The sequence below is a fragment of the Erinaceus europaeus genome, chromosome 5, assembly GCF_950295315.1.
Source record: "Erinaceus europaeus chromosome 5, mEriEur2.1, whole genome shotgun sequence".
NCBI classification, from domain to species: Eukaryota; Metazoa; Chordata; class Mammalia; order Eulipotyphla; family Erinaceidae; genus Erinaceus; species Erinaceus europaeus.
In genome coordinates, this window is record NC_080166.1 from 132,010,476 (window position 1) to 132,038,010 (window position 27,535).

Below are 27,535 nucleotides of genomic sequence, written 5' to 3' on the forward strand. Positions count from 1 at the left end.
TCTGGCTTCTAAGCCTCCTCACACTACTCATCAGCAAAAGTACAGGACTCTTGGCTGCCTCTAGAGAGCTGATGACTTCTAACAGGTGTGTGTGTGTGTGTGTGTGTGTGTGAGAGAGAGAGAGAGAGAGAGAGAGAGAGAGAATCTGCTTCAAGCTGGAGGCAGATTTCTGTATTCTCAAACACTTCCATATAACATGAAATAGCCATCGTTGTCAGGTTGGCTTCAGTTATTGGTACAGGGGTTCTATCACTTAATAAATCCAGTTTCTTCTTCTAGCGTTTGCCGTCGGCTAGGAAGGATCGTCAGTTTCCCCAATGAATGGGTACTCACGAGATGCACCACGGGAAGGTCGATCCAATGCATCCTAATAAATCCAGTGGTGAACGGATAATCCTTGGAAAAGGCGGGTGATTTTTTTTTTTGAATTTGCCAAATGGAGCATTGTTTTTGCTTTTTAAAACATGGACCCAGAAGAGAGATCATTTTCTGCCTATGAATCATAATGTCCCTTGTTTTGGATTTCACAGGTTCCAGAATGTTTTTATTTTCCTCATTCCACAAATACTCCACTCTGTGCCTTTTACATCCCTGTCATATGAGAAAGCCAAGAAACCTTATCTGAAATAAATATCTATATATGAATATCATAGAAATATATATCACACGTGCAATAAATGTAACTACAGGTGAAATACTGACAAGGATGAGTAAAATCTGCCTCTTTGGCCTCTGGTCTTTCTCACAGAGGTCGACATGACCTTGATATTAACAGGACCCTCAATTGGTTTGTATACACCGTGACACAAGAAGTCTTTCTTTGGACCTATATCCACCCATCTATGCTTATTCCACTTTATAACATCTGATTTTGTTATGATAGCCCGTTAAAGACAGTTCCAGGGGCCATGTGGTAGGATGCATACTTTGCCTTGTGCAAGGACTGGGGTTCAAGCTCTCAGCCACCCCATGGGAGAATCATGCAATGGAGAAGCTTGGGGCCTGGCTGATGGCACAGCCAGTTAAGTGCACAGGACCCGGGTTCGAGCCCCTCCTCTCCACCTGCAGGGAAGCGGGTCTGCAGGTGTCTCTCTTTCTCTCCTCATCTCCCCTCCTCTCTCAATTTCTCTCTGTCCTATAAAGTATAGTAGAAAGAAAAACGAAGCTTCAGGAGGGGTGTTTCTCCTTGTCTGTCTCCATCTGAGAAAAAGTCACATTGGGAGCAGTGAAATGGTGACGGGCTGAGGAGATAGCATAATGGTTATGCAAAGGACTATCTTGCCTGAGGCTCTGAGGAGATCTGGGTTCAATCCCTAGCAACAGCTGAGCAGTGTCCCAGTCTCTGTCTTTCTCTCTGTGTCTCTCTCTCTCTCTCTCATTAAAATAAATCTAAACAAATGAATTGGTGCTATATGAAATCCTGGTTGGAAGAAAAAAAAAAAAAAAAGGACATGTCAGAGTCAGGAGGGGCTTCTGCAGTCGCCACATGCACCGATGTTCAGGGAGCACGCCTTCCAGCTTTCTCATTCATGCCCTGCAGGAAGATAGAAGGTGCTGATGGAATTCCCCAGGCCCAGAGCACGGCTGCCCACACCACCTCCCTCCACTCTGTTGTGGCTGGCTGAGACTAAAAATGACTTTCACACCTAGACAGATGACACAAGTGAATGCGTGGCCTCCGTCCTCACAGGACGTCACAGCCACACAGGCTTAAATGACGCTTGGCCTGGCTGCCGAGGCGGGGGCAGCATCATCCAGCCATCAACCCTTGCCTGCAGGGGTGGTTCTGAGCCACCCACTGCCCTGGCTCTGTCCAGGGACGCCTGTGGACTCACTGCAGCCCCTGCGCTCAGGACACGGAGCTCTGAAGCTGCAGCTGTCAGGATCCCCAGCTCCCTGCCAACTGGTACAGTAGTGACGACCACAGGTCCAGTGCGGGCACCTCAGGCACCATCCGGGTCCCCCTGCAGCAAAGCCCAAGTGGTGGGACGTCTCTTTTCCTTCCAGAAACTCCTCTAGGTAGGTCTGAGCTCCACCTGCAGCCAGTGTCCACAAGAGCTTTGAAAAGCAGGTGCTTCCTTTCTCTGCTAGCAGAGACACTAAACTGGGATTGGCCACTAGGTAGTGTGAGGTGACTTTTACTGTTGTTCAGCCCAGACTCAGCATGCGACCTTGAACTTTTCTCGCTGGCCAGCTATCAGATATGCCATTTATCATCTGACGTGCTGAGGCAGGCCGTACAGATAAAAATGGGGTGAGTCTGAAGGGCTCTGGGGAGCCTCAGAAGAGGAGCACTGTAGAAATAGGTGATGTCGTGGGGCTTATTCTCTGATCCCAGACGGAGATGGAACAAACATCATTTTTGTTTGCTTTTCAAACCTGAACAGCTTAAACATATTCATATTACAGGCTCTCTAGTTAAGACTTTTAAAATACTCAGCATTTGCATGCATTGGTTGGGATGGTAGAGATTCTCTAAGGGAGAAGCTACTCGAAAGACCACTCAGTGGGGTTGGTGTGGTGGCGCACCTGGTCGAGCACACACATTACAGTGGACAAGGACCCAGGTTCGAGCCCCTGGACCCCACCTGCAGTGGGGACAGTTTCACAAGGGGTGAAGGAGGGCTGCAGGTCTCCTCTCCCTCTCTCTTTTTCTCCCCCTCTTTATCTTGCTATTCTCTCAATTTCTGATTGTCTCTATCCAATAAATAAATAAAGATAATAATAAAAATATCAAAAAGAACCACTCAGCTGCAGACATTGGCTGTGTGTTCATGACGTTGTGGTGAGGACTCACGAACTTGACATCTGTTGCCATGTTGAAAGCTTTATTACGTATTTCTGTCATCAGTAGAGCTTCACTGCTCTGGGCTAACTCAGATGGAGAGGCAGAAAAAGAGAGAGGGGGGGAAAGAGAGACTACAGTGCTGAAGCTATAGTACTGGGGGCTCCATTCTGGGCTGTGCACTTGGTAAAGCAGGCATCCTCCCAGGTGAGCTATCTTGCTGACCCCAGAAACTATATTTATTTCTGCCTGGGACTATGGTTCTTAATATGGTGCAGGAAAACCCCCGTTTCCCCAAGGTTTTAATCACCTCTTCAATTTTAATGCTGCCATCTTTAAATTTTTTTTCCCTTTTGTTGCCCTTGTTTTTTTTTGTTGTTGTTGTTGTAGTTATTGTCGATGTCATTGTTGTTGGATAGGACAGAGAGAAATGGAGAGAGGAGAGGAAGACAGAGAAGAGAGAGAGATAGACACCTGCAGACCTGCTTCACCGCCTGTGAAGCGACTCCCCTGCAGGTGGGGAGCCGGGGGCTCAAACCGGGATCCTTTCGCCAGTCCTTGTGTTTGGCACCACCTGCGCTTAACCCGCTGTGCTACTGCCCGACTCCCTAAATTTTTTTTTAATTTAAGAAAGGAGACATTAAAAAAACCATAGAATAAGAGGGGTACAATTCTGCACAATTCCCATAACCCGATCTCTATATCCCACCCCCTCCCCTGATAGCCTTCCCATTCTCTATCTCTCTGGGAGTATGGATCCAGGGTCGTTGTGGGTTGCAGAGGGTGGAAGGTCTGGCATCTTTAAATTTTTAAAAAATGTCTTTATTATTGGATAGAGACAGAGAGAAATTGAGAGGGACAGAGGGAAAGAGACAGACAGACACCTACAGCCCTGCTTCACCACTTGTGAAGCTTTCCCCCTGCAGGTGGGGACCCCAGGGGCTTGAACCTGGGTCCTTGTGCGTTGTAATGTGTGCACTTAACCAGGTGCACCACCACCTGGTTTCTCTTCTTATTGAATATAAAGATGCTGCCTTTGTGATCACTCAGCTCTGGCTATTGGTGGTGCTGGGGATTGAACCTGGGACCTCTTGCCTGCAGGTCCTGTGCACTGCTGCTGTGCTAGCTCTTCAGCCCTCTTACAATTTCTTAATCTGAAGCCTTTGTCTAAATTTCAGCTGGACTGGGCAGATTCTGTTTCCATGGTTTTCTTAAATTTTGATTCATTGGTATATGATCTAATGTTTTTATTTTTCCTGTGCTGTATTTGAAGCTAAACTTTACTAGGCAAAACAGAAAAGCACTTGCTAGGCACCTCAAATTCATTATTCTCCTTTGTTATTTTAATGTATTATTTGCCCAGTTTTCAAGAATGATCAAGAAAGCATCCTGCTACAGCCAAATGTTTGTTCCTTCCTTAATGAATCAAGAAGCTCCACAAGGTAAATCACTTCGTGTTTCTTATGTCGTTTGACCAATTCTAAGAAGAGAAGCAATTAACAGTATGAGAACTTGGCTTTGCAGTATGTGCTAATGCTATCTTCTCGTTTGTTTGCTAGTCTTTAACTCTCTCTGATAATGCCTAACGTCTTTTGCTTTTGTGGTATCATAGAGATAGTTTTGACAATAGTTAGACTCTCCAAGTATATGGAGTGTTTTAATTTTATTTATTTATTTATTTTATTTAAGAAAGAATTAATTAACAAAACCATAAGGTAGGAGGGGTACAACTCCACACAATTCCCACCACCCATTCTCCATATCCCACCCCCTCCCCTGATAGCTTTCCCATTCTCTCTCCCTGTGGGAGCATGGACCCAGGGTCATTGAGGGTTGCAGAAGGTAGAAGGTCTGGCTTCTGTAATTGCTTCCCCGCTGAACATGGGCGTTGACTGGTCGGTCCATACTCCCAGTCTGCCTCTCTCTTTCCCTAGTAGGGTGTGTCTCTGGGGAAGCTGAGCTCCAGGACACATTGGTGGGGTCTTCAATCCAGGGAAGCCTGGCCAGCATCCTGATGGCATCTGGAACCCGAGTAATGAAGCTGAAGGGTTGTCATTCTACATGTGAAGTCTCTGGACACAGTCTGAAGTGAAGCATGTTGAGGTGGCAATCGTTGCGTTGGTTAGGTTGTGATTGGCGGATGCAATATTATTTGGTATGGATTGGGAGACGCATACGGGAAAGTGGGCCCTATCCAAGGGTTCCAGGACTGGGGGAAGTAGGGGCTCTATATTGGAGATGTGAGGTTCCTGCTGTCTTAGGGTTCAAAAAGACAATCGATAGTTAATGTTATCATCACATTATTTGATAATTGGGTTAACTTTGAAAAGTCCTTTTGTTAGGGTTTGCTGTACAGTATCCAGTATCTTGTATATAGCTGTGCTATTGGATGCTTATGGAGTGTTTTTAATCAGTAAGAGTGGAACCAATTTTATTCCCATGTGCTGTCCACTCAAGGCATTTATGCCAGCTCTGTGTTATTTTATTTAAGATAAGACAATGGGAAGAGAGATAAAAGTCAATTTATGGAAAACTAGATGTTTAAGTTCATGCTCAGAAGGAATGGAGAGGTTTGAGTATAAAACATCTGTGCTCATTGCCCTTCTGATGCTGCAATTCCAGGCAGGTACATTAATCTGATCTGATCTAATCTGGAAGGAGAATTAAAGTTTTCTACTAGTGTAAATGTTTGAAACTGACCTACCCTTTCCACATTGTCTTAAATAGCAAGTGTGATTTTTTTTTTGTGTGTGTGTAAATTACAAAGTGAAACTGTCCCCATTATCTTGAGATAAAGTGTGCAGATATACATATTAATGGGAGAGGAAAGGAGAGAGAGAGACAGACAGACAGATAGAGAGAGACAGAGAGACAGAGAGAACAAGAACCAGACTATCACTCTCGTACATGAGATATTGGGGATCAAACTCAGGACCTCATGCTTCAAATTTCAACACTATACACTGCACCACTGTGCTTCCTGCCAGGTCTCCAGCCTTCCTTGCCCTCTCCTCCCCACTCCCCTCTGCTCTCCTCCTCCTCCTCCTCCCCTCCTCCTCCTCCTCCTCCATCTTCCCTTTTCTCTTCCTTCTTTTTCTTCTTCTGACCATCATTCAGCTTTGGCTATTGCTGGTGCTGGGGATTGAACCTGGGACCTCTCAACCACAACTCCTGTGCACTACCTGTGTGCGGTGTTGCTGGTCCCAAACACGCACACACACGCACACACACACACACACACACACACACACACACACACACACACACACACACACCCGGCCAAGATGAGAGGGAATATAGCCTAGGGGCACAAATGGAATCATCTTGGCTTCTCTCTCCCTTTCCTTTCTGTACATGCTATGAATGTTTTTCTAAAGACTGTGGTCTTTTTCCCCTTCCTCTTCTTCCTTTCCTTTTTTTATTTATTTTATTTTTTTTTTAGGCATGCCAGGTGGCCTCTACCTGGGTGAGCTTATCTTTTAAGCCAAGAGAGCTGGGTATCTGCCCAGTGCTGGCAGCCAGGCAGCTCATGTGGCTGAAACTCAAGCAATTCTACTGTAGCGAGTTTCGCAAACCTCAGCATTTACATTTGCAGTCACACATCAGACCCAGCCCTCCAGATGATTCGAATGAGCATGTAATTCTGGCGCGGTTCATGACCACGAGTCACAAACACTTGGTTTCAGCTGTGCTCACGATCGTCGGGGCCAGTCACAAAGGAAACAGGAGGAAGTTCCAGGTAGAGTGGAAACAGAACGAGTCTTGAAATGTTCTGCGCCATGAATCAATACACCCCAGAGTGACCTGGACAGCCAATTTCGAGCTTTAGAAAATATATCCACAGCGCTCAGGGATTAGGGGTGAGTGACAGAAGCAGAGTCAGATGGCATTTGCTTACAAAGATTTTTTTTTTTCCATTTACTAAGTGAAGGAACACTCAGTTCTCAAGTGCAGTGACTTCTGCTGTCATAACTCTTTTATTCTTAACATCTTGTACTTGGAAAGGATGGTGCGACCCCCCCTTGCCTGGTTCCCCTGTTTTCACGCCAGTACACGTGGGCCGCTTAGACGCACACGGATTCACGCTGAGTGCGCAGTGGATGCTAACGGTTCTTCTGGAGATGGCTTGGATGCTTCCTTATTATTTCAGCTGCCTGAAACCTCACCCACCCAAGCTCCTCCAGACATCTTAGTGAGCTCACTTTTTGCCAGCAGCCATTCTTCTCGTTGTTAGCACGCGGAGCAATGTGTTACCGAGCTGCAGGGTGCCTCTCTGTTTGGGGAGCACCCAGAGCTCGGGTCTGTTGCCTGGGAGCAGGTCTAGCCTGGGCCAGGCTCTGTGTCTCTCAGCTCTGTCCCTCCACGGGCTGACCTGACACCCCAGTACTTTCCCGCGCCGCAGTAATATGGCAACGTGCAGAAGACAGGAGAGGTCTTTCTTTTCTTCCTTCCTCCCTCCCTTCCCTCCCTCCTTCCTTCCTTTCTCCTTTCTCTTCCTTCCTCCCTCCCTCTCTTTCTTTCTTTCTTTCTTTCTTTCTTTCTTTCTTTCTTTCTTTCTTTCTTTCTTTCTTTCTTCTGTGGGGGGGTATTTGTGGAGGATGAAGGAAAGACTAGAGGCAAGGGGAGGGGCAGTTGGTGGTTAAGCAGGTGGTGCACCTGGTTAAGTGCACACACCACAGTGCACAATGATGCAGGTTCAAGCCCCTGGTCCCCACCTGAGGGGGAGAGCTTCCCAAGTGGTGAAGCAGGGCTGCAGGTATCTCTCTGTCTCTCTCCCTCTCTATCTCCCCTCCCCTCTCAATTTCTCCCTGTCTCTATCCAATAATAAATAAATAAAAATATTTTTTTAGGGGTCGAGTGGTGGCGCACCTGGCTGAGCACTTGTATTATAATGCATAAGGACCTGTGTTCGAGCCCCCAGTCTCTACCCGCAGGGGGAAAGCTTTGTGAGTGGTAAAGCAGGGCTGCAGGGGTCTCTCTGTGTCTCTCCCTCTCTGTCACCTCCTTCCCTCTTGATTTCTGACTGTCCATCCAATAAATAAAGACAATAAATTTTTTAAAAAATTATATTTAAAAAAAACTAGAGGCAGGGATACTTCAGTCTCTGACAAGAGGCTTCACTCCTCTGACAAGGAAGTCTGGAGCACATTGGTGGGTGGGAAGAGCCTTAGGTGACAACTAAGTCCTTTTTTAATTTTTATTTTTTCATTTTTATTGAGGTGGTTAATGATTTCCAGTGTCATCACTGACACATGGGTATAATTTCATTATGCACCAGGACCCCCAAATTCTCTTCTGCCCCTCTCTTTCCCTCCTTCCCCAGAGACCTTTGTGTTGATGCAATACACTGTGTTAAGTCCACAGTTCACTTTGTATTTGCTCTCTCTGTTCCTGCTTATTAAATTCTGCTTCTAAGTGAGATAATTTGTTCTTCTCTTTTTGGCTTTTTTCACTTAACATGATGCCCTTAAGTTCTATTCAAGGTGATGTACAAAGGAGATATGACTTGGTTATTTTTAACAGCTGAGTAGTATTCCATCACATATATAATGAGTTTTTTTAGCCACTCATCTATTGTTGGACATCTGTGTTGCTTCCAGATTTTGGTGATTACAAACTATGCTGCTGTGAACATAGGTGTACACAGATGTCTTTTATTAGGTGGTTTTGTTGTTGTTTATTTACTCTTGACAAATCCTCAGGAGAGACATTTCTGGGTCATAGGGTAACTCCATTTCTAGTGTTCTGAGAAATCTGTAGCCTGTTTTCTCCAGGGGCGGGACCAGTTTACATTGTCACCAGCAGTGCGGAAGTGTCCTGTTTCCCCCGCATTCTCCCCGATATTTGTTGTCATTTTTCCTTCTAACGTATGACATTCTCAAGGGAGTGGAGTGGTAGGTCTGTCATTGTCTTTGTTTGCATTTCTCTGATAATCAGTGACTTTGAGCTATCTTTCAGGCCCAAGTTGTTTTTTCAGATGTCATTCCCTATTTTTTTTTTCTTTTACTGGGGGGGGGGATTAATGGCTTACAGTCGAGAGTAAAATACAGTAGTTGGTCCATGTGTAACATTTCTCAGTTTTCCACACAACACTCTAACCCCCGACCCAGGTCCTCCTCCACCATCATGTTCCAGGACCTGAACTCTTTCCCCCAAAAAAGTAAAGTAAAAGACTCTGTCTTTTACTTTGGTGCAAAACACCAAAGTCCAGTTTCTGCTTTGTGTTTTCCCTTCTGTTAGGCCCAAGTTCTTAAATATCAAGTCTGACCTGGCTAGTCCCTGCTCTCACAGTCTCTATTAACTGCTCCATACCCTCAAGGACAAAGGCTAGTGTTGCTTATAAGTCTGATCTCCACCTTCCTTTCTAGGCTTCTTTTCATTTAAAAAAAAAAAAAAAATCTTTATTTATTGATTGGATAGAGGCAGCCAGTAATCAAGAGGGAAGAGGGTGACAGAGAGGGAGAGAGACAGAGAGACACCTGCAGCCCTGCTTCACCACTTGTGAAGCTTTCCCCCCTGTAGGTGGGGACTGGGGACTTGAACCTGGCTCCTTGCACAGTGGAACATGTGCGCTCAACCAAGTGTGCCACCACCCGGGCCCGGCTTCTTTGCATTTTAAAATCACTTTTGATCAGTGACTTAACAGCATTTTACATAAGTAGAAGACGGCAGGAGCACCTGCACAGCTCTACAAGGTGCTATACCCTTCTCTATGTCCGCCGCACCGCTGACCTCCCCTAACCAGCTTGGTTCTCTCAGTGTCCAAGAGACACGTTTCTTCATTTATTTTTTTGCAAGTTCATGTGCTTTGACCACTTATATTCCACATATGTGCAAAACCACCTGGTAGTTGTCTTTCACCGCTTTCCTGACCTCACCTGCCACAGTCTTACCTCCAGTTCCATTCATTCTGTGCCAGTGGTACGCCGTCTTTGTTTCTGACTGCAGAGTCGCGCCGCATAGACTCTGTATCCCAGAACTCCTTTGTCCAATCACCCATCTCTGGGCACTCTGGCTGCGGCTTAGTTTCCCCGGAGCCCATCACCCCTCCGGCTCCCTGCTGGTCTGTGTTCGAGTCCATCTCCTGGCCCTGGGGAGAGGTCTTAGCTTCCTTGACCTTGTTTACCCTTCTCTGCCTGGCAGCTTTCCTCATTCTGCAAATATCTCCTCGTTGTAACACTTCTCCGATGTCATCCACCAGCGGGGCTCCCATAGCACTTTAGAAATCTTTCTCTGCTGGCACTTAGCACCTGTCACTGACATTTGTCCACATAGCTGTCCTCACTGTGGCCCCAGCAGCAGGCTCTGAAGAACAGCTTTGGTTCTTTTACTTTGTCCTCCATCATTCTGAAGAGTCTCGGTAAAAGAGGGTATTCTTTCTTCCTCCCTTCCTTCCTTCCTTCCTTCCTTTCTTTATTTCTTTCTTTATTTCTTTCTTTCTTTTTCCCTTGTTGTTTTTCATTGTTGTTGTAGTTATTCTTATTGCCGTTGTTATTGGATAGGACAGAGAGAAATGGAGAGAGGAGGGGAAGACAGAGAGGGGTGAGAAAGATAGACACCTGCAGACCTGCTTCACCGCCTGTGAAATGACTCCCCTGCAGGTGGGGAGCCGGGGGCTCAAACCGGGATCCTTACGCTGGTCGTTGCACTTTGCGCCACCTGCACTTAATCCGCTGGGCTACCGCCCAACTCCCAAGAGGGCATTCTTTTATCTATGAACAGAGTGCCCTCTGACCTTCCTGGTCAAAGTTACGGCCTCTGTGCCTTCTGGAATGGAAACTTTCTAGTCAAGAAATCTTGGGATCATTTCAGGAATTTGTTTCAACCTAAGAGCCCCAGAGTTTGACCTTGGGAGGTTCCCAGAATTCTTTTCCTTCAACTTCACTTGTGATCATTCCCTCACCCAGAAATAATCTCTCTCTTTTCTTTTTGTGGAGTGAGGGCCTCACTGATGTGTGACTTCACTGCTCACGGGTCACTTTTGTTTAGATAGAGAGATGGGGAGCGGGTGTTGGGCGGTGTTGCGCTGGTTAGGTGCACCGGGTTAAATGCACATAGTATGAAGTGCAAGGACATACAAGGATCCAGGTTCGAGCCCCTGACTCCCCACCTGCAGGATGCTCAGTTCACAAGCAGTGAAGCAGGTCTACAGGTGTCTGCTTCCTTGCCTCTGTCTTCCCACTCTCTCTCAATTTCTCTGTCCTATCCAATTAAAAAAAAAAAAGACATGGTCGTCAGGAGCAGTGGATTCCTAGTGCAGGCACTAAGCCCCAGTGATAATCCTGGAAGTAAAAAAGGAGAGAGAGAGAGAGAGAGAGAGAGAGAGAGAGAGAGAGAGAGGAGAGAGAGAGAAAGGGAGAAAGGGAAAGGGTCCAGGTGGTGATACACCTGGTTAAGTGCACACATCAGAGTGCATAAAGACCCAGGTTCAAGCCCCTGGTCCCCACCTGCAGGGGGAAAGCTTCATGAGTGGTCAAGCAGGGCTGCAGGTGTCTCTCTATCTCTCTCCCTTTTTAAAAAATATTTAAAAATATGTGTTTATTTATTTATCCCCTTTTGTTGCCCTTGTTGTTTTATTGTTATAGTTATTATTGCTGTTGTTATTGGATAGGACAGAGAGAAATGGAGAGAGGAGGGAAAGACAGAGGGGGAGAGAAAGACAGACACCTGCAGACCTGCTTCAGTGCCTGTGAAGTGACTCCCCTGCAGGTGGGGTGCCGGGGGCTCCAACCAGGATCCTCACACCGGTCCTTGCACTTTGTGCCACATGTGCTTAACCCACTGCGTTACCGCCCAACTCCCTCTCCCTCCCTTTCTATCTTCCCTTCCCCATCTCAATTTCTCTTTGTCTCTATCCAATAATAAATAAAAGAAAAGCCTAAGAAAAGAGAGATATGGAGAGAATAGCAGAGAGAGGGAAGAAAGAGAGAGAGGGAAAGAGAGGGAGAGGGAGAGGAATAGGGAGAAGGAGGGAGGGAGGGAAGGAGAGAGAGAGAGAGAGAGAGAGAGAGAAACAGTATCAGAGCTTCTTCTGGTGTTATAGCACCTTCCTTATGGCGCTGGGGCTTGAACCCTGACCATGTGCACAGTAAGGCAAGCATTGTACACAGTGACTGGTCTCTCCAGTCCTGAAAATACCTTTTTTTTTTTTTTTCTTTTCAGCCTCTAGGTATTTCTCAGGAGCACGTGGCATGCCTCTTTGACTAGTCCTGCAGCTCTCTCATCGGGGGGAGGGGTTTGTAGTTGCAATTTTGCTATCAGTCCAACCATGAAAGATGAAATTCACTTGTGAGAGCTGTTGCTGACCCTCTTGAGGATGGATACCTGGGCTCTGACCCTTCCAGTTATTGTTGTTGTTGACCTCACAAGTGTTAACGGAAAGCATGGAGAAAGGACCCCTAGTTTGGAAGGTTTACTGCAGCCTGGCATGGGAAGTCAATTCACTGTTTAAGTTTCCTCTTAAGAAAATCAGCAGCATGGTGCACCTGGTTGAATGCACATGTTACAATGTGCAAGGACCCAGGTTCAAGTCCCCGGTCCCCATTTGTAGGGGGAAAGTTTCATGAGTGGTGAGGCAGGGCTGCAGGTGTCTCTCTCTGTCTCCCCTTCCTCTCAATTTCTGGCTGTCTCTATCCAATAAATAAAAATAATAAAAACAATTTAAAAAAAGAAAAGAAAATCATCATCATGTAGCAGAATCTCGCTAATTTTTCACTTCCTATTTGAAAACCCCTTTTAATTCTCAGGGGAACAAGAGCGCCTAGTAGATTTTGTTCACAGCAGCAAAGGTTTGATAGCAGGGAAATGTTGTTAAGTATATATATATCAGAAAGCTTAACATTGGTAACTCCAAGACAGCAATTTAATTGTAAGACTGTCTTGATTGTGTGTTGTTTACAACCTGTCCTAATAGTTACCATTCAATTTTCAATTCATTAATAGAACAGTATCTTAAGGTTATAATAGGCAGCTTTTATCTAAAGGTGCAGAAATGAGAAGCTTTTGCTATATGTAGGGAAGCCGAGATTCAACATTTTCGTGTAGCGTCATCCAGTTTTAGTTATTTAAGGATTTAGTTACATCTTATGTTACGTAGATTTAGTTATAGCTGACTGTCAGATTCACAAGGCTAGAATATGGGTGGAAATGAAGGGTCGCCCCCTACAGGTGGTGAGTAGGGGCCTGAACCCGGATCTTTGCGGGGGGTGGGGGGCCAGTCCTTGCACTTAGCACTATGTGTGCTTAACCAGGTGTGCCACAGCCTGACCCCCTGGAGTACTGTTTTCCATAGGATAAATTGTCAACCTAGATAACTGGTTTTAAGTAACTGTTTTTTGTTTTTTCCTTTTTTGCCTCCAGGGTTATTGCTGGGCTCCGTACAAATCAACTGCTCCTGGAGGCTGTTTTTTTCCATTTTGTTGTCCTTGTTGTAGTTGTTACAGCTGCTGTTGTTGTTGTTGTATAAGTAAGAGAGAAATGGAGAGAGGAGGGGAAGACAGAGAGGAGGAGAGAAAGATAGACACCTGCAGACCTGCTTTACCGCTTGCAAAGCGACCCCCCTGCGGGTGGGGAGTCAGGGGCTCAAACTGGGATCCTTACCTGGGCTCTTGTGCTTTGTGCCATGTGTGCTTAACCGGCTGTGCCATGTGTGCTTAACCTGCTGTGCCATGTGTGCTTAACCCGCTGTGCCATGTGTGCTTAACCATGTGTGCTTAACCTGCTGTATATATATATATATATATACCTTATTTTCTTTTTTAAAAATTATTTATTCCCTTTTATTTCCTTTGTTGTTTTATTTTTGTTGCCCCTGTTGTTTTATTTATTGTTTCCCCTGTTGTAGTTATTATTGATGTCGTTGTTGTTGGATAGGACAGAGAGAAATGGAGAGAGGAGGGGAAGACAGAGGGGGGAGAGAAAGACAGACACCTGCAGATCTGCTTCACCATCTGTGAAACAACTCCCCTGCAGGTGGGGAGCCGGGGGCTCGAACCGGGATCCTTATGCCGGTCCTTGTGCTTTGTGCCATGTGCGCTTAACCCGCTGCACTACAGCCTGACTTTCAAAACCTTATTTTCATATAAAGGTAAAGGTGTGGTCATTCTGAAAAAAAATAACAAGCTCTTTCTTTAGACAGTGAAAAGAGGAATCGTCTGCTATCCACTATATTTGCTGGTTGTTAGGACAACAGCATTATGCTGGTCAACTAACCTTTAAAAGAAAGTGCAGAGTGAGAGATGTCAGCTTGGTGTAGTAAATAGTCCCTGGTCGAGTTTTTATATCAAAGACTGAAACTTTCAGAGATGCTCCTGGGACTCACGGTACTCTAACATCTATTAATCCCTGATACCTTAGGTGACTTGTCAAAGAAATGCTGCCTTTACAAGGAGCAGGCAGGGGGACCCAGAGGGACCCATTCAGCTAAAGGTCGAGGAAGCAATTAATGTTCCCTGCTTCTCCCTGAAGAACATCCAGGGAAAACGTTACCCCCTCCCTCCTCACCATCTTAGCAAGGCAAGTGAATATAGTGAAATGAAAGTTAAAGTTCAAATGCAGCGTGTGACCAATATTACTGGGCTCTTGGAGCTGTTTTAGAATGTAAAGGGAGACAGGCTGCCTGGGAAGGACAGGGACACGGCTGAGAAGAATAGTTCCTGCGGAAGAGCCTCTGTTTTCCCTCTTTTTGTCCCCCTCCCCCTCCTGTATCTCTGCACCAAGGGGGCTGTGGTGGTGGTGATGATGGTTGGTAGATCAGGCCTCTCCTATAGGGTTAGAACTAAGTTGGAGTTTTTTGTTTTTGTGGGGGTGGGGAATACCTAGTTCTGTCAGCATCCTAAGCAGGAGGCTATGAAAGAGTCTAGGACAGGAAATAACCCTGGCTGAAAATCCCTGCTGCTGTTTGTGGCCTCTGAGGAGAGTTTTCAAAATGGCTGACTTAACCTACCACCATCTTGCTTGCTGTTGAAGTCCCCGCATACTAGGGAGTGATGTCTGTGGCGCTCATGAGGTTGAGTCTGGCATCATGTCTTCCACAGAACCCAGGCACTCAAGGACAGCCCCCACCCCCCTCTGGCATTAATGCCACTGAAAAATTGGAAATTCTTTGAGGTTTTCACTTACACTAGAGTCCAAGGTTTTCAGACTAGCATTAGACGTTAACTCTTTTTATTTTCTTTGCCTACTCCCTATCACTCTAACCTTTTGAGACATTTTTTTTTTTTCTGTAAGAGGTTGCTCATCTGTGAGCTTTCTTTTAGGGATAATAGATAATCTAGATAATCTAAATCATTTGTATGAGCTATCAGTTTAGTATCAGGAGGAATTTTCCATAGTCAAGTTCCCTTTCTTCCTTCCTTCCTTCCTTCCTTCCTTCCTTCGTTCCTTCCTTTCTCTCTTCCTTTTTTTCTCTCTTTATTTTTAAAAAATTATCACCAGGGTTATGGCATAGCTGGTGCTTGGTGCCTGCACTAGGAATCTACTGCTCCCAGTTACCTCCTCTCCCTCCTCTCCCTCCTCCTCCTCCCCCCCTCCTCCTCCTTCTCCTTCTTCTTCTTCTCCTTCTCCTTCTCCTCCTTTTTCTCCTTCTCCTTCTTCTTCCTCTTCTTCTTCCCCTTCTTCTTCCTCTCCTCATTCTTCTCCTCCTTCTCTCTATTTTACTTGATAGGAAAGAGAGAAATTGAGAGCAAGGGGTAGATAGAGTGAGCAAGAGACAGACACCTCCAGACCTGTTTCACCATTTGTCAAGTATCCTCCTACGTGTGGGGAGCAGGGACTGGAACCCAGGTCCTTGTGCATGGTAGCGTGTGCACTCAGCCTGGTGTGCTACTGCCACCCCAATAGTCAAGCTTTCTGAGTGCAGAATGGATACCTCGTGAAGCAGTGTCATTCATCTTCAATGGAAATGTCCAAAGAGGCTGAGCAAGCTAGGCATGGAGTTTATGTCCCGCATCAACATGAAGTTCCCACACTAGATGTGCAGCTAGATGAGGAGACTATAGCACTTTCCATCTTGGAATTAATTGATTCTGTGACTAGAATTCTATGATTAGTATTTTTTTTTAAAATTTTTATTTATGAAAAGGAAACATTGACTAAGCCATAGGATAAGAGGGGTACAATTCCACACAATTCCCACCACCAGAACTCTGTATCCCTTCCCCTCCCCTGATAACTTTCCTGTTCTTTAACTCTCTGGGAGTATGGACCCTTGGTCATTATGGGATGCAGCAGGTGGAAGTTCTGGCTTCTGTAGTTGCTTCCCTGCTGAACGTGGGCATTGACAGATTGATCCAAACTCCCAGCTTGTTTCTCTCTTTCCCTAGTGGGGAAGGACTCTGGGGAAGTGGAGCTCCAGGACACACTGGTGGGGTTGTCTGTCCAGGGAAGTCTGGTTGTCATCATGGTAGCATCTGGAACCTGGTGGTTGAAAAGAGAGTTAACATACAAAGCCAAACAAATTGTTGACCAATCATGGACCTAAAGGCTGGAATAGTGCAGATGAAGAGTTGAGGGTTCCTTCTTTTTGTAGATAGCTAATAGACATATTTTAGTTATATTCCAAAGGGCCTGTGGCTATACTAGTCTTTTTTCTTTTTTTCTTTTTCTTTTTTCCCCTGAGCCTGAAATCTGATATTCAGGTGGATCCAAGTTATTGTCTGGGGAGATGATGTTATGGCTGGAAAAGGGACAGAAAGCTGGATCAGGGAAGAGAGTAGCTCCCTAATATGGGAAAGGGGTATAAATGTTGTTGACTGTAAACCCCATCGATTTATGATTAGTATTTAAAAAATATTTATTTATTCCCTTTTGTTGCCCTTGTTGTTTTATTGTTGTAGTTATTATTGTTGTTGTTGTTAGTGTCATCATTTTTGGACACGTGTGGAGCTGGGGGCTCGAACTGGGATCCTTACACCAGTCCTTGCGCTTTGTGCCATGTGCGCTTAACCCGCTGCGCATGCCTGACTCCATGATTATTATTTTTAAGTATATATTTTGCTTGTTTTATTTTAATGAGAGAGAGAGAGAGACCAGAGCACTGCTCAGCTCTGGCTTGCTGTGGTGCAGGGGATGGAATCTGAGACTTTGGAGTTCAGGGAGGAAAATCTTTATGTATAACCATTATTCTGCCTCCCTGTCCAGAATCCTATGCTTCTGGCCTTAGGAATATGTTTCTATTCCTTGCAGAATCCTGTCTTTCAAGAAGATTAGCATGAAAAATTTTTGTACTTCTCCCAAATCTCTCAGATATACTTGAATTTGTTGTCTATTTAAAAATCTCAAGACAGAGACCAATCACACTTATCTGGTAACAGGACACTCTCAGGATGCAAAGTTCCACTGTTGTGATGTCCTATCCATGCATCCGTCCATCCATCCATCCATCCATCCATCCATCCATCCATCCATCCATCTAGTCTTTTGTCATTTCCTGCTCTTTTCTCTGCTTCCAATTCCTAACTATGTTAATAATGAGTTCAATGTGTATTCTTCCACTTAGATGTGTTTTTATAAAGTACTTGCTATTTGGCATGTTGTGTTTTAATGGAAATGATTGATATGCTATAGATATGTGTTATTTATAAAATAAAAATATACCATATTATAAGTATGTGTCTTTTTCCACCCTATGGCACATGTTTAAGTTCCATCCATGTTGCTTTGAGGAGCCTCGTCTGCTTACTAACTGCTGCTTGTTCCTCCCAGTTCTGCAGCTAAAACACTGCTCTCTTGATGGACATTAGCCTTGAGCACAGCCACTGATTCTGGGATGCTTTTCACATATCCACCTAAGGACATGTACTGAAACTGGAGGAGAGGGATTTAAAATTTTTTTTTATTTCTTTATTGGAGAATTAATGTTTTACATTCGACAGTAAATATAATAGTTTGTACATGCAAAACATTTCCAGTTTTCCATATAACAATAAAACCCTCACTAAGTCCTCTGTCATCCTTCTTGGACCTGTATTCTCCCCCCTCACCCACCCCAGAGTCTTTTACTTTGGTGCAATATGCCAATTCCAGTTCAGGTTCTACTTGTGTTTTCTCTTCTGATATTGTTTTTCAACTTCTGCCTGAGAGTGAGATCATCCCATATTCATCCTTCTGTTTCTGACTTATTTCACTTAACATGAAATTTTCAAGGTCCATCCAAGATTGGCTGAAAATGGTGAAGTCACCATTTTTTACAGCTGAGTAGTATTCCATTGTGTATATAGACCACAACTTGCTCAGCCACTCATCTGTTATTGGACACCTGGGTTGCTTCCAGGTTTTGGCTATTACAAATTGTGCTGCTAAGAACATATGTGTACACAGATCTTTTTGGATGGGTGTGCTGGGTTCCTTAGGATATATCCCCAGGAGAGGAATTGCAGGATCATAGGGTAGGTCCATTTCTAGCCTTCTGAGAGTTCTTCAGACTGTTCTCCACAGAGGCTGGAACAACTGACATTCCCACCAGCGGTGCAGGAGCGTTCCTTTGACCCCACAACCGGAGAGGAATTTTTATCCAGGAGCAGGAATGCTGGGTTGTACGTTATTTGTATGTTTAATTTAACAAAATATTGTGAGGTTGCTTTCCAGAGTGACCATAGAATTGTGTATTCTCATCAGCAGCAGTGAGGACTTGCTGTTCCTCACAGCAACACCACCCAGGTTTACGATGTCCTGCCATCAGTCTGGCCCACGGAGTACCTGGTTCAGTGCACATGTTACCATCCACAAGCATCTTGGGTTCAAGTCCTTGGTCCCTACCTGCAGGGTGCGGGGGGAAGCTTCATGAGCAGTTAAACAGTGCTGAAGGTGTCTTTCTTTCTCTTTCCTTCTCTATCTTCTCACCTTTTCTCAATTTCTCTCTGTCCTGTGAAATGAAAGGGGGGGATAATGGCTGCTGTGAGTGGTGGGTTCATCTTGCAGTCTCTGAGCCCCAGTTATAGCCCTGGTGGCAACAACAAAAAAAAGATTTACCTTGAGCTGGGTTGCTAACACTACCATCATTTTACCACCTGTTTCTTTTCTTTTCAGAGAACGGAGAAGAGGACAAGGAAGTGGTGGCAGAGATCATGGCTCGGTGCTTTGTCCCAACTGTGATAACAAACATTTCCTGGGAGGGCTTTCATTTCGTTGGCCACGAGATTCGGATTGCGGAGGCCACGGATTGTTACGGTGCTGTGGTTTGGCCATCGGTATAATTTCCCACAGAATTTGTATTGTTTTTGTCAGACATTGACTTTTTTTTTCTTTTTAGAAATTAAAAATAATTATTATTGGATAGAGACAGAGAGAATTTGAGAGGGAAGGGGGAGGAGATAAAGAAGATAAAGGCAGAGAGACACCTGCAGCTCTACTTTGCCACGTGTGAAGCTTAACCCCTGCAGGAGGGGATAAAGAAGATAAAAGCAGAGAGACCAGGGCCTTGAACCCAGGTTCTTGCACACTGTAATGCGAGCGCTCAGCCAGGTGCGCTACTGCCAGGCCCCTCAGCCATTTTATTTTTTCATTGTTGTGTATTATTTGGCAAAAGGCAAAAGGTTCCACGGTTTTACTTGGTGACCTCAAACAGCATTAAAATGTGGACATCGGGGGTTGGGCATTAGTGCAGTGGATTAAGCGCACATGCACGTGTCACAAAGCACAAGGACCTGTGTAAGGATCCCAGTTCGATCCCCCGGCTCCCCATCTGCAGGGGAGTCGCTTCACAGGCGGTGAAGCAGGTCTGCAGGTGTCTGTCTTTCTCTCCTCCTCTCTGTCTTCCCCTTCCCTCTCCATTTTCTCTCTGTCCTATCCAACAACGATGACATCAATAACAACAATAGTAACTACAACAATAAAACAAGGGCAACAACCTGTAGGACTAGTGAGGACTGTCGCTTATGCCTCTTCATGTTTCGTTTATAAGTCTGAAGAGGCTGGGAGATGTGTTTGTGTTCCAGTTCATTGGCTCTATTTGATTCGAGCAATTATGATAAAATCTGGATCAGTCTCAACATACAGACTATTCTAAAAGACCACCACTTACTATTTTTTTAAATTAATTCTCCCATGAATAAGTAGGTACTTTGCCTGTGTTTGCCCAATCACACATATACTTTTTTTTTTGAAATTGTTATTACTATAACCTTCTTCTCTTTCTCCTTCTTCTTACTACTTTTATTTATTTATTGGATAGGAGAGAGCCAGAATTTGAGAAGAAGAGAGACAGAGACAATTGCAGCACTGCTTTATCATTTGCAAAGCTTTCCTACTGCAGGTGGGGCTGGGGGCTTGAACCGGGGTCCTTGTACATTGTAACATGTGCGCTCGGTCAAGTGTGTCACTGCCTGGCCCCTAGAAGCTTCTTCTTCTTCTTCTTCTTCTTCTTTTTTTGCCTCCAGGGTTATTGCCAGGGCTTTGGTGCCTGTACCATGAATACACTGTTCCTGGAGGCTATTTTTTTCCCTTTTGTTACCCTGGTTGTTTTACCATTGTTGTGGTTATTATTATTGTTGTTATTGATGTTGCTGTTGTTGGATAGGACAGAGAGAAATGGAGAGGGGAGGGAAGACAGAGAGGGGGAGAGAAAGACAGACACCTGCAGACCTGCTTCACTGCCTGTGATGCGACGTCCCTTCCTGTGGGTGGGGAGCTGGGGGCTCGAACCAGGATCCTTATGTGGGTCCTTGTGCTTTGTGCCATGTGCGCTTAACCCACTGTACTACCTACCGCCTGACTAGAAGATTCTTTTAAAAAAGAGATAACCGGGGAGTCGGGCTGTAGCGCAGTGGGTTAAGCGCAGGTGGCGCAAAGCACAAGGACCGGCATAAGGATCCCGGTTCGAACCCCGGCTCCCCACCTGCAGGGGAGTCGCTTCACAGGCGGTGAAGCAGGTCTGCAGGTGTCTGTCTTTCTCTCCTCCTCTCTGTCTTCCCCTCCTCTCTCCGTTTCTCTCTGTCCTATCCAACAACGATGACGACAACAATAATAACTACAACAATAAAACAACAAGGGCAACAAAAGGGAATAAATAAATAAAATAAAATATTTTAAAAAAAAGAGAGAGAACCACAGCTAAGCTACTGAATTCTGTATTTCTATTTGTTTCTTTTGTTCCCAGTAATTCCCAAGGATTTTTTTTTTTCTAGTCTTAAGTGTTGATTAGTGATCATTTTCTGTGATGCTGGCTATGTAAGTACACAAATGCCTAGACACACATACAAACAGACTTCTGACAGCTTTAATGAGCTATTGTCTAATAGGGTTAGAGTTTACTTTCTCTTATTACTTGCCGAGCACAACTGGTTTTCTCTTCCTTTTAACATTCATAGGCCCTTGTTCTATGCTATTTTCTGGAAACAAATGTAAAGCAGTACAACATGGCTGACAAAAATGTGATTGAAATTGGAGCTGGAACAGGGCTAGTCTCCATTGTAGCAAGCTTACTTGGTAAGTGGATATTATTATTATTTTTTTGCCTCCAGGGTTATTGCTGGGGCTCAGTATCTGCACCATAAATCCACTGCTCCTAGAGGCCATCTATTCCCCCTTTTGTTGTCCTTGTTGTTGTACCCTTGTTGTGGTTATTATTGTTATCATTGATGCCGTTCCTTGTTGGATAGGACAGAAAGAAATGGAGAGAAGAGGGGAAGACAGAGAGGAGGAGAGAAAGATAGACATCTGCAGACCTGCTTCACCGCCTTTGAAGCGACTCCCCTGCAGGTGGAGAGCCGGGGGCTCGAACCGGGATCCTTACGCCGGTCCTTGTGCTTGGCACCACGTGCACTTAACCCACTGTGTTACCGCCCGACTCCCATAAGTGGATATTTTTAATTGTGAAGGAGCCAGAGAATTTAATTTAATTACCGACTATCTATAGTTGTTTATATTATTCAGTTTCCTATGACTTAGGCCTATTTTTTAAAGTGATTTAGTGACTAACAATATTGTAGGATAAGATGGGTAGTATTCCATATCATTCCTACCCTCAGAGTTCTGTATCCCATTCCCTCCATTGAAAACTTCCCTATTCTTTATCCCTCTGGGAGTATAGACCAAAATTCTTTATGGGGTGCCAAAAGTGGGAGTTCTGGCTTCTGTAATTGCTTCTCTACTGGACATGGGTGTTGGCAGGTGGATCCATCTCCCAGCCTGTTTCTATCTTTCTCTAGTGGGGCAGGGCTCTGGGGAGGGGAGGTTCCAGGACACAGTGCTGAGGTTGTCTGCACAGGGAGGTCAAGATGACATTATGGTAGCATCTGCAACTTGGTGGCTCAAAAACAGTAAGATGTAAAGCAGGACAATTTGTTTAATAATCAGCAACCTAAAGGTCAGAACAAAGCAGGTGAAACTAAGGGTCATGTTGTGGGAAGAAGCTAGGCCGTCCATTTTGGATATATTCCAAGGGGCCCATGACTTTAGTCATTTTTGCCTGAGCCCAGTAGCTAACATGCAGGTGTGATAAGACTATTCTCTGGTAAGATGGTGTCAGCGATGAAAATAGCACTAGAAAGCTGGCCTAGGGCAGAGAATATCCCCCAAACATGAGGGAAATATACAAACACCAGTAACTCTTAACCCCATCAATCATACCCAGGGCCCATATCTATTGATATTTAGCACAGGAGTCTGAGTTCAAAATTCCCTGTCACAGCTGGGAACATTGTAGGCTGCACTGGCTTCAGGCCCTGCTTTGCCTAAGTGACAGAATATGTTGACCCAGCCTCCCTTCAGAGAGTGGGGCAGTCCTTACCATTGCTGTCCTCCATTGTGGGCCAGGGCCTGGAGAGGCCTCCAAGGGGGTTTAGGATGTTCCTGATGGAGATGACCCGTGATGGTGGAGAGAGGGATCCATTCTAATAGATCCACTAATCCACTCTAGGTCTAGGCCCATCATGTCTATGTGGGAATCCAGGACTCCCTGACTAGAGCCCCAGATGATGGGTTGGAACTAAGGCCCATTTAAAAAAAAATTATTTATTTATTCCCTTTTTGTTGCCCTTGTTATTTTACTGTTGTAGTTATTATTGATGTCATTGTTGTTGGATAGGTCAGAGAGAAATGGAGAGAGGAGGGGAAGACAGAGAGAGGGAGAGAAAGATAGACACCTGCAGACCTGCTTCACCGCCTGTGAAGTGACTCCTCTGTATGTGGGGAGCCGGAGACATGAACCGGGATCTTTACGCCGGTCCTTGTGCTTTGTGCCACATGCGCTTAACCCACTGTGCTGCTGCCCGACTCCCACTAAAGCCCATTTTTAACCCCTTCTTTGAAGCCGCTTCACTAAGAAACACTACCTATCTTAACATCTCCTTACTGATTCCTCCCAGAACTTTCTGCGGAAATTGCATTAATTCTTCTCCTGGGATGCCAAGACACAAGTGCCCTGTAGTTGGAAGATGCACCTCTGCATCTTGTCTGTCGGAAATGTGTGGGGTTGCTTAAGCAGTGTCTGATCTCCTTCATTTGAATTTTCCTCCTAATTCAGTGTTCGTATGGAACGGTATATTCTTTGGGGGTTTGAAGCCCTATGCTTGTAATGGAAAGGTACCCGCTGGAATAGAGAATGGCATATTAGAAATCACCTGGGAATCATGTCTGCTTCTAATTTCACACATTTGTCCTTGAATTTATTTCATCGGCTCATTTGCATTCTCCACTTAGAATCTGTGTTCACGCACAGCGAGCTTCAGACCAAGAGTGTGATGTTCTTGATGTATGCCTGAGCTTGCACCCACTTGGTCTTTTTCCGGCTCTTGTTATCTACTTCACCGCCTTAATTTACCTGCCTTCTCTGGTGTGGGCTACCTACGTCTCTACCTTGATTTTCTCCATCTTCAGAAGTGTACACCTGCCACGCTGAAACTTGACAGGAATTCAAGACTTAGTAATTTGCAACTTTCTAAACACAGGACCCTCAGAATGGTCTCCCAATATTAAAAGAATTAAAAAAAAAAACCTGTTCTGTTTGATAAAGTTTTTTTTTTTTTCCAGAGCACTGCTTAACTCTGGCTACGCATGGTGATGGTGGTGGTGCGCCGGATTGAATCTGGGACTCTAGAGCCTCAGGCATGAGAGTCTCTTTGCATAACCATTAAGCTATCTACCCCCCCCCATCTTCTCTTGATAGAACTTTTCAAAGCTATCATTTCATTTAGGAAGGTCAGAGTCAGAGCTTCTAGTAGATTTAGTCATGAAGGCTTACTGATTTGGGAGCAGAATTTGTGTTTTGGGAAACGATTCATTTCACTAAAGAAAGAAAGTGCAGGGGTGGGAGACACCATAATAGTATGCAAAAGGATTTTAAAAAAAATATTTATTCATTTTTTTATTCTCTTTTGTTGCCTTGTTGTTTTTTTATTGTTGTAGTTATTACTGTTGTTGTTATTGATGTCGTCCTTGTTGTAGAGGAGAGAGAGAAATGAAGAGAGGAGGGGAAGACAGAGAGGGGGAGAGAAAGACAGACACTGGCAGACCTGCTTCACTGCTTGTGAAGTGACTCCCTTGCAGGTGGGGAGCCGGGGGCTCGAACTGGGTTCCTTATGCCGGTCCTTGAGCTTTGTGCCATGTGCTCTTAACCCATTACGCTACTGTCCAACTCCCTATAGACGACTTTTATGTCCGAGGCTCTCAGGTCCTACATTCAAGCCTTAGCAACCAGAAGCCAGGCCTGAGCAGTGCTTTTGGTCTCTTTCTACACCTCTCTCTCATTAAAAAATAAAAAAAAATCTTTTAAAAAAAAGAAAAGAGGGGGCCGGGCGGTGGCGCAGAGGGTTAAGCGCATGTGGCGCAAAGCGCAGGGACCGGCGTAAGGATCCCGGTTCGAGCCCCCGGCTCCCCACCTGCAGGGGAATCGCTTCACAGGCGGTGAAGCAGGTCTGCAGGTGTCTATCTTTCTCTCCCCTTCTCTGTCTTCCCCTCCTCTCTCCATTTCTCTCTGTCCTATCCAACAACGAATTGCGTCAACAAGGGCAATAATAATAACCACAACGAAGCTACAACAAGGGCAACAAAAGGGGGGAAAAATGGCCTCCAGGAGCGGTGGATTCATGGTGCAGGCACCGAGCCCAGCAATAACCCTGGAGGAGGAAAAAAAAAAATTAAAATTAAAAAAAAAAAGAAAAGAGGGGCCAGGTGATGGTGCACCTAGTTAAATGCTCACATTATAGTGCACAAGGACCCAGGTTCAAGCCCCTGGTCCCCACCTGCAGGGGAAAGCTTCACAAGTGGTGAAGCAGGGCTGCAGATGTCTTTCTCTTTCCCTCTCTCCCTCTCCCTCTCTCTCTCTCCCCCTTTCCTCACAATTTCTGTCTGTCTCTATCCAATAATAAATAAATAAAGCAAAAAAAAAAGTTAAAAAATAAATGGAAAAATAGCCCTTCTGCCTGAGAGGTGGAGCAGTAGGTGAAATACTGGACTCTAAAGCCTGCCAGAGTGATGCTCTGTTTCTCTCTCCTCTCACCTTTTATCACCAATAAATCCATCTTAAGGGGGCTGGGTGGTGGTGCACTTGGTTAAACACATATGTTATAATGAGCAAGGGCCTGGGTTCAAGCCCCTGTGCAGGGGGAAAGCTTTGCAAGTGGTGAAGCAGTGCTGCAGATGTCTCTCTTCCTCTCTCCCTATCACCTCCTTCCTTCTTGATTTCTGGCTGTCTGTGTCCAATAAATAGATAAAGAAAAAAGTCAGTCTTAAAAAAAAAGAAGGATCAAAACAAAGACAAAACAAACAAACAACAAAAAGTACAAAACAACAAAAAAGAGGAATTGGTTCTGTCAGTTTGCTCATACAACTTGACGGCAATATTAATAGATAGGAGCTTTATGCAGTGTTAGAAAAATGGTAGTGCTCTTACAGATCGTAAGTAGACAGATGCTTTTTTTTTTTTTTTGCCTCCAGGGTTATTGCTGGGGCTCACTGTATCACCACCATAATTCACTGCTCCTGGAGGCCATTTCTTCCATTTTATTGCCCTTGTTGTGGTTGTTATTATTACTGTTGTTATATTTGGTGAATAGGACAGAGAGAAATCGAGAGAGGAGGGGAAGGCAGAGAGGAGGAGAGAAAGACAGACACCTGCAGACCTGCTTCACCTGCTTGTGAAGCGACTCCCCTGCAGGTGGGTAAGTGGGGAGCCAGGGGCTCAAACCGGGATCCTTTCACTGATCCTTGTGCTTTGCACTTCGTGCGCTTGACCCGCTGTACTGCTGCCCAGCCCCGACAGATGTTTTGTTCTTAGTAATGATTAAGAGGTTAACTCATAGGGGCCAGGTGGTGGTGCACCTGGTTAAGTGCATAAGGACCCAGGTTTAAGCTCCTGGTCCCCACCTGCAGGGGGAAAGCTTTACGAGAGGTGAAGCAGGACTGCAGGTGTCTCTCTGTCTCTGTCCCTTTTTATCTCCCTCACCCTTCTCAATTTCTCATTTCAGATGCAATCTCCCTTTTATGTGTGTGGACCAGTGTTTTCATTTTCTTTTTCCTCCCTGTCTTTCTTTCTTTCTTTCTTTCTTCTTCTTCTCCTTCTCCTTCTCCTTCTCCTTCTCCTTCTCCTTCTCCTTCTCCTTCTCCTTCTCCTTCTCCTTCTCCTTCTTCTTCTTCTTCTTCTTTTCCTTCCAGAGTTGCTGATCAGCCCCAGCTAATGGTGCTAGGGTGGGGGGGGGGGAACTGAACCTGGGACTTTGGACTTTGGTGCCTCAGTCCTGAGTCTCTTTGCATCACCACTATGCTATCAACCCCCACCCCCACTCCCCCTGGCCCCCTAGTGTTCTTCTTGGGACTAGCACCTCTGCAGGTTTGCAGAATGTGTGTTGGCCTGATATCTGGTGACATCTGTGACACCTCATGCCTCCAAGGGCGATTTTACCTCCTGTCCTTTGCTTCACAGGAGCCCAAGTGACAGCCACCGATTTGCCCGAATTACTGGGAAACCTGCAGTACAACATCTCCCACAACACCAAAGCCAAGAGCAAGCATCCACCCCAGGTGAAAGAGCTGTCGTGGGGCGTCGGCCTGGACCAGCACTTCCCCAGGGCCACCTGCACCTTCGACTACATCCTGGCGGCCGACGTGGTGTACGCTCACCCCTTCCTGGACCAGCTCCTGCTCACCTTCCAGCACCTGTGCAAGGAGACCACCGTCATCCTCTGGGCCATGAGGTTCCGGCTGGACAAGGAAAACAGGTTCGTGGAGCAGGTGAAGGAACTCTTTGACCTGGAGGAGATCGCCAGCTTCCCGAGCCTGAACATTAAGCTGTATAAAGCCGTGAAGAGAAACCGGGGGAGTGCGTGAGCGCTTGGGAGGGAGGATGTCTGCACGGGGCTTTGATGTGGAAGCCAACCCTGGACGATGTGCTATAGCTCTGACTTGCTCATGGACACACACACACACACACACAGACACACAGACAGACACACACACACACACACACACACACACACACACACACACACACCTTTCCTGGCTGACATGATATAGCCCTGACTTTCTCATAGACAGACAGACAGACAGACAGACAGACAGACAGACAGACACACTTCTTGGGTGTTGTGATATAGCACAGACACACATAACATACAAACACTATCACACCACACCATACACCCCACCCCACCTCACCCCACCCCACCCCACCCCACCCCACAGCACACCACACCACACCACACCACACCACACCACACCACACCACACCACACCACACCACACCACACCACACCACACCACACCACACCACACCATACCACACCACACCACACCACACCCTCACTCCAGGCAGGGATT

At 45.5% G+C, this 27,535-nt stretch overlaps 1 protein-coding gene across 5 annotated transcripts; it reads left to right on the top strand.

Moving 5' to 3' along the window:
- On the top strand, positions 1–27,353 carry LOC103128932 (putative methyltransferase-like protein 21E). Of its 5 annotated transcripts, none has more exons than XM_060191849.1 (5): positions 1–85; positions 4,149–4,227; positions 18,812–18,972; positions 21,091–21,208; positions 26,643–27,353. In XM_060191849.1, exons 2-5 carry the CDS (start codon positions 4,158–4,160, stop codon positions 27,044–27,046), a joined length of 753 nt encoding a protein of 250 aa, XP_060047832.1. In that variant the 5' UTR covers positions 1–85; positions 4,149–4,157; the 3' UTR covers positions 27,047–27,353. The 5 variants fall into 5 exon arrangements, with proteins under 5 accessions (XP_060047832.1, XP_060047831.1, XP_016040454.1 ...); XM_060191848.1 differs by lacking the exon at positions 1–85 and adding an exon at positions 1,180–2,019; XM_016184968.2 differs by lacking the exon at positions 1–85 and having other exon boundaries at positions 3,976–4,227.
- The last annotated feature ends 182 nt before the right edge of the window (positions 27,354–27,535 follow it).

What these genes read in the sequence shown, in the direction of transcription:
- LOC103128932 (XM_060191849.1), top strand. Translation starts at nt 4,158, where the DNA reads ATGATCAAGAAAGCATCCTGCTACAGCCAAATGTTTGTTCCTTCCTTA. An exon ending in GAATCAAGAAGCTCCACAAG is followed by an intron (nt 4,228 to 18,811) that starts GTAAATCACTTC and finishes TTTTCTTTTCAG; the next exon opens with AGAACGGAGAAGAGGACAAG. An exon ending in GTGCTGTGGTTTGGCCATCG is followed by an intron (nt 18,973 to 21,090) that starts GTATAATTTCCC and finishes TAACATTCATAG; the next exon opens with GCCCTTGTTCTATGCTATTT.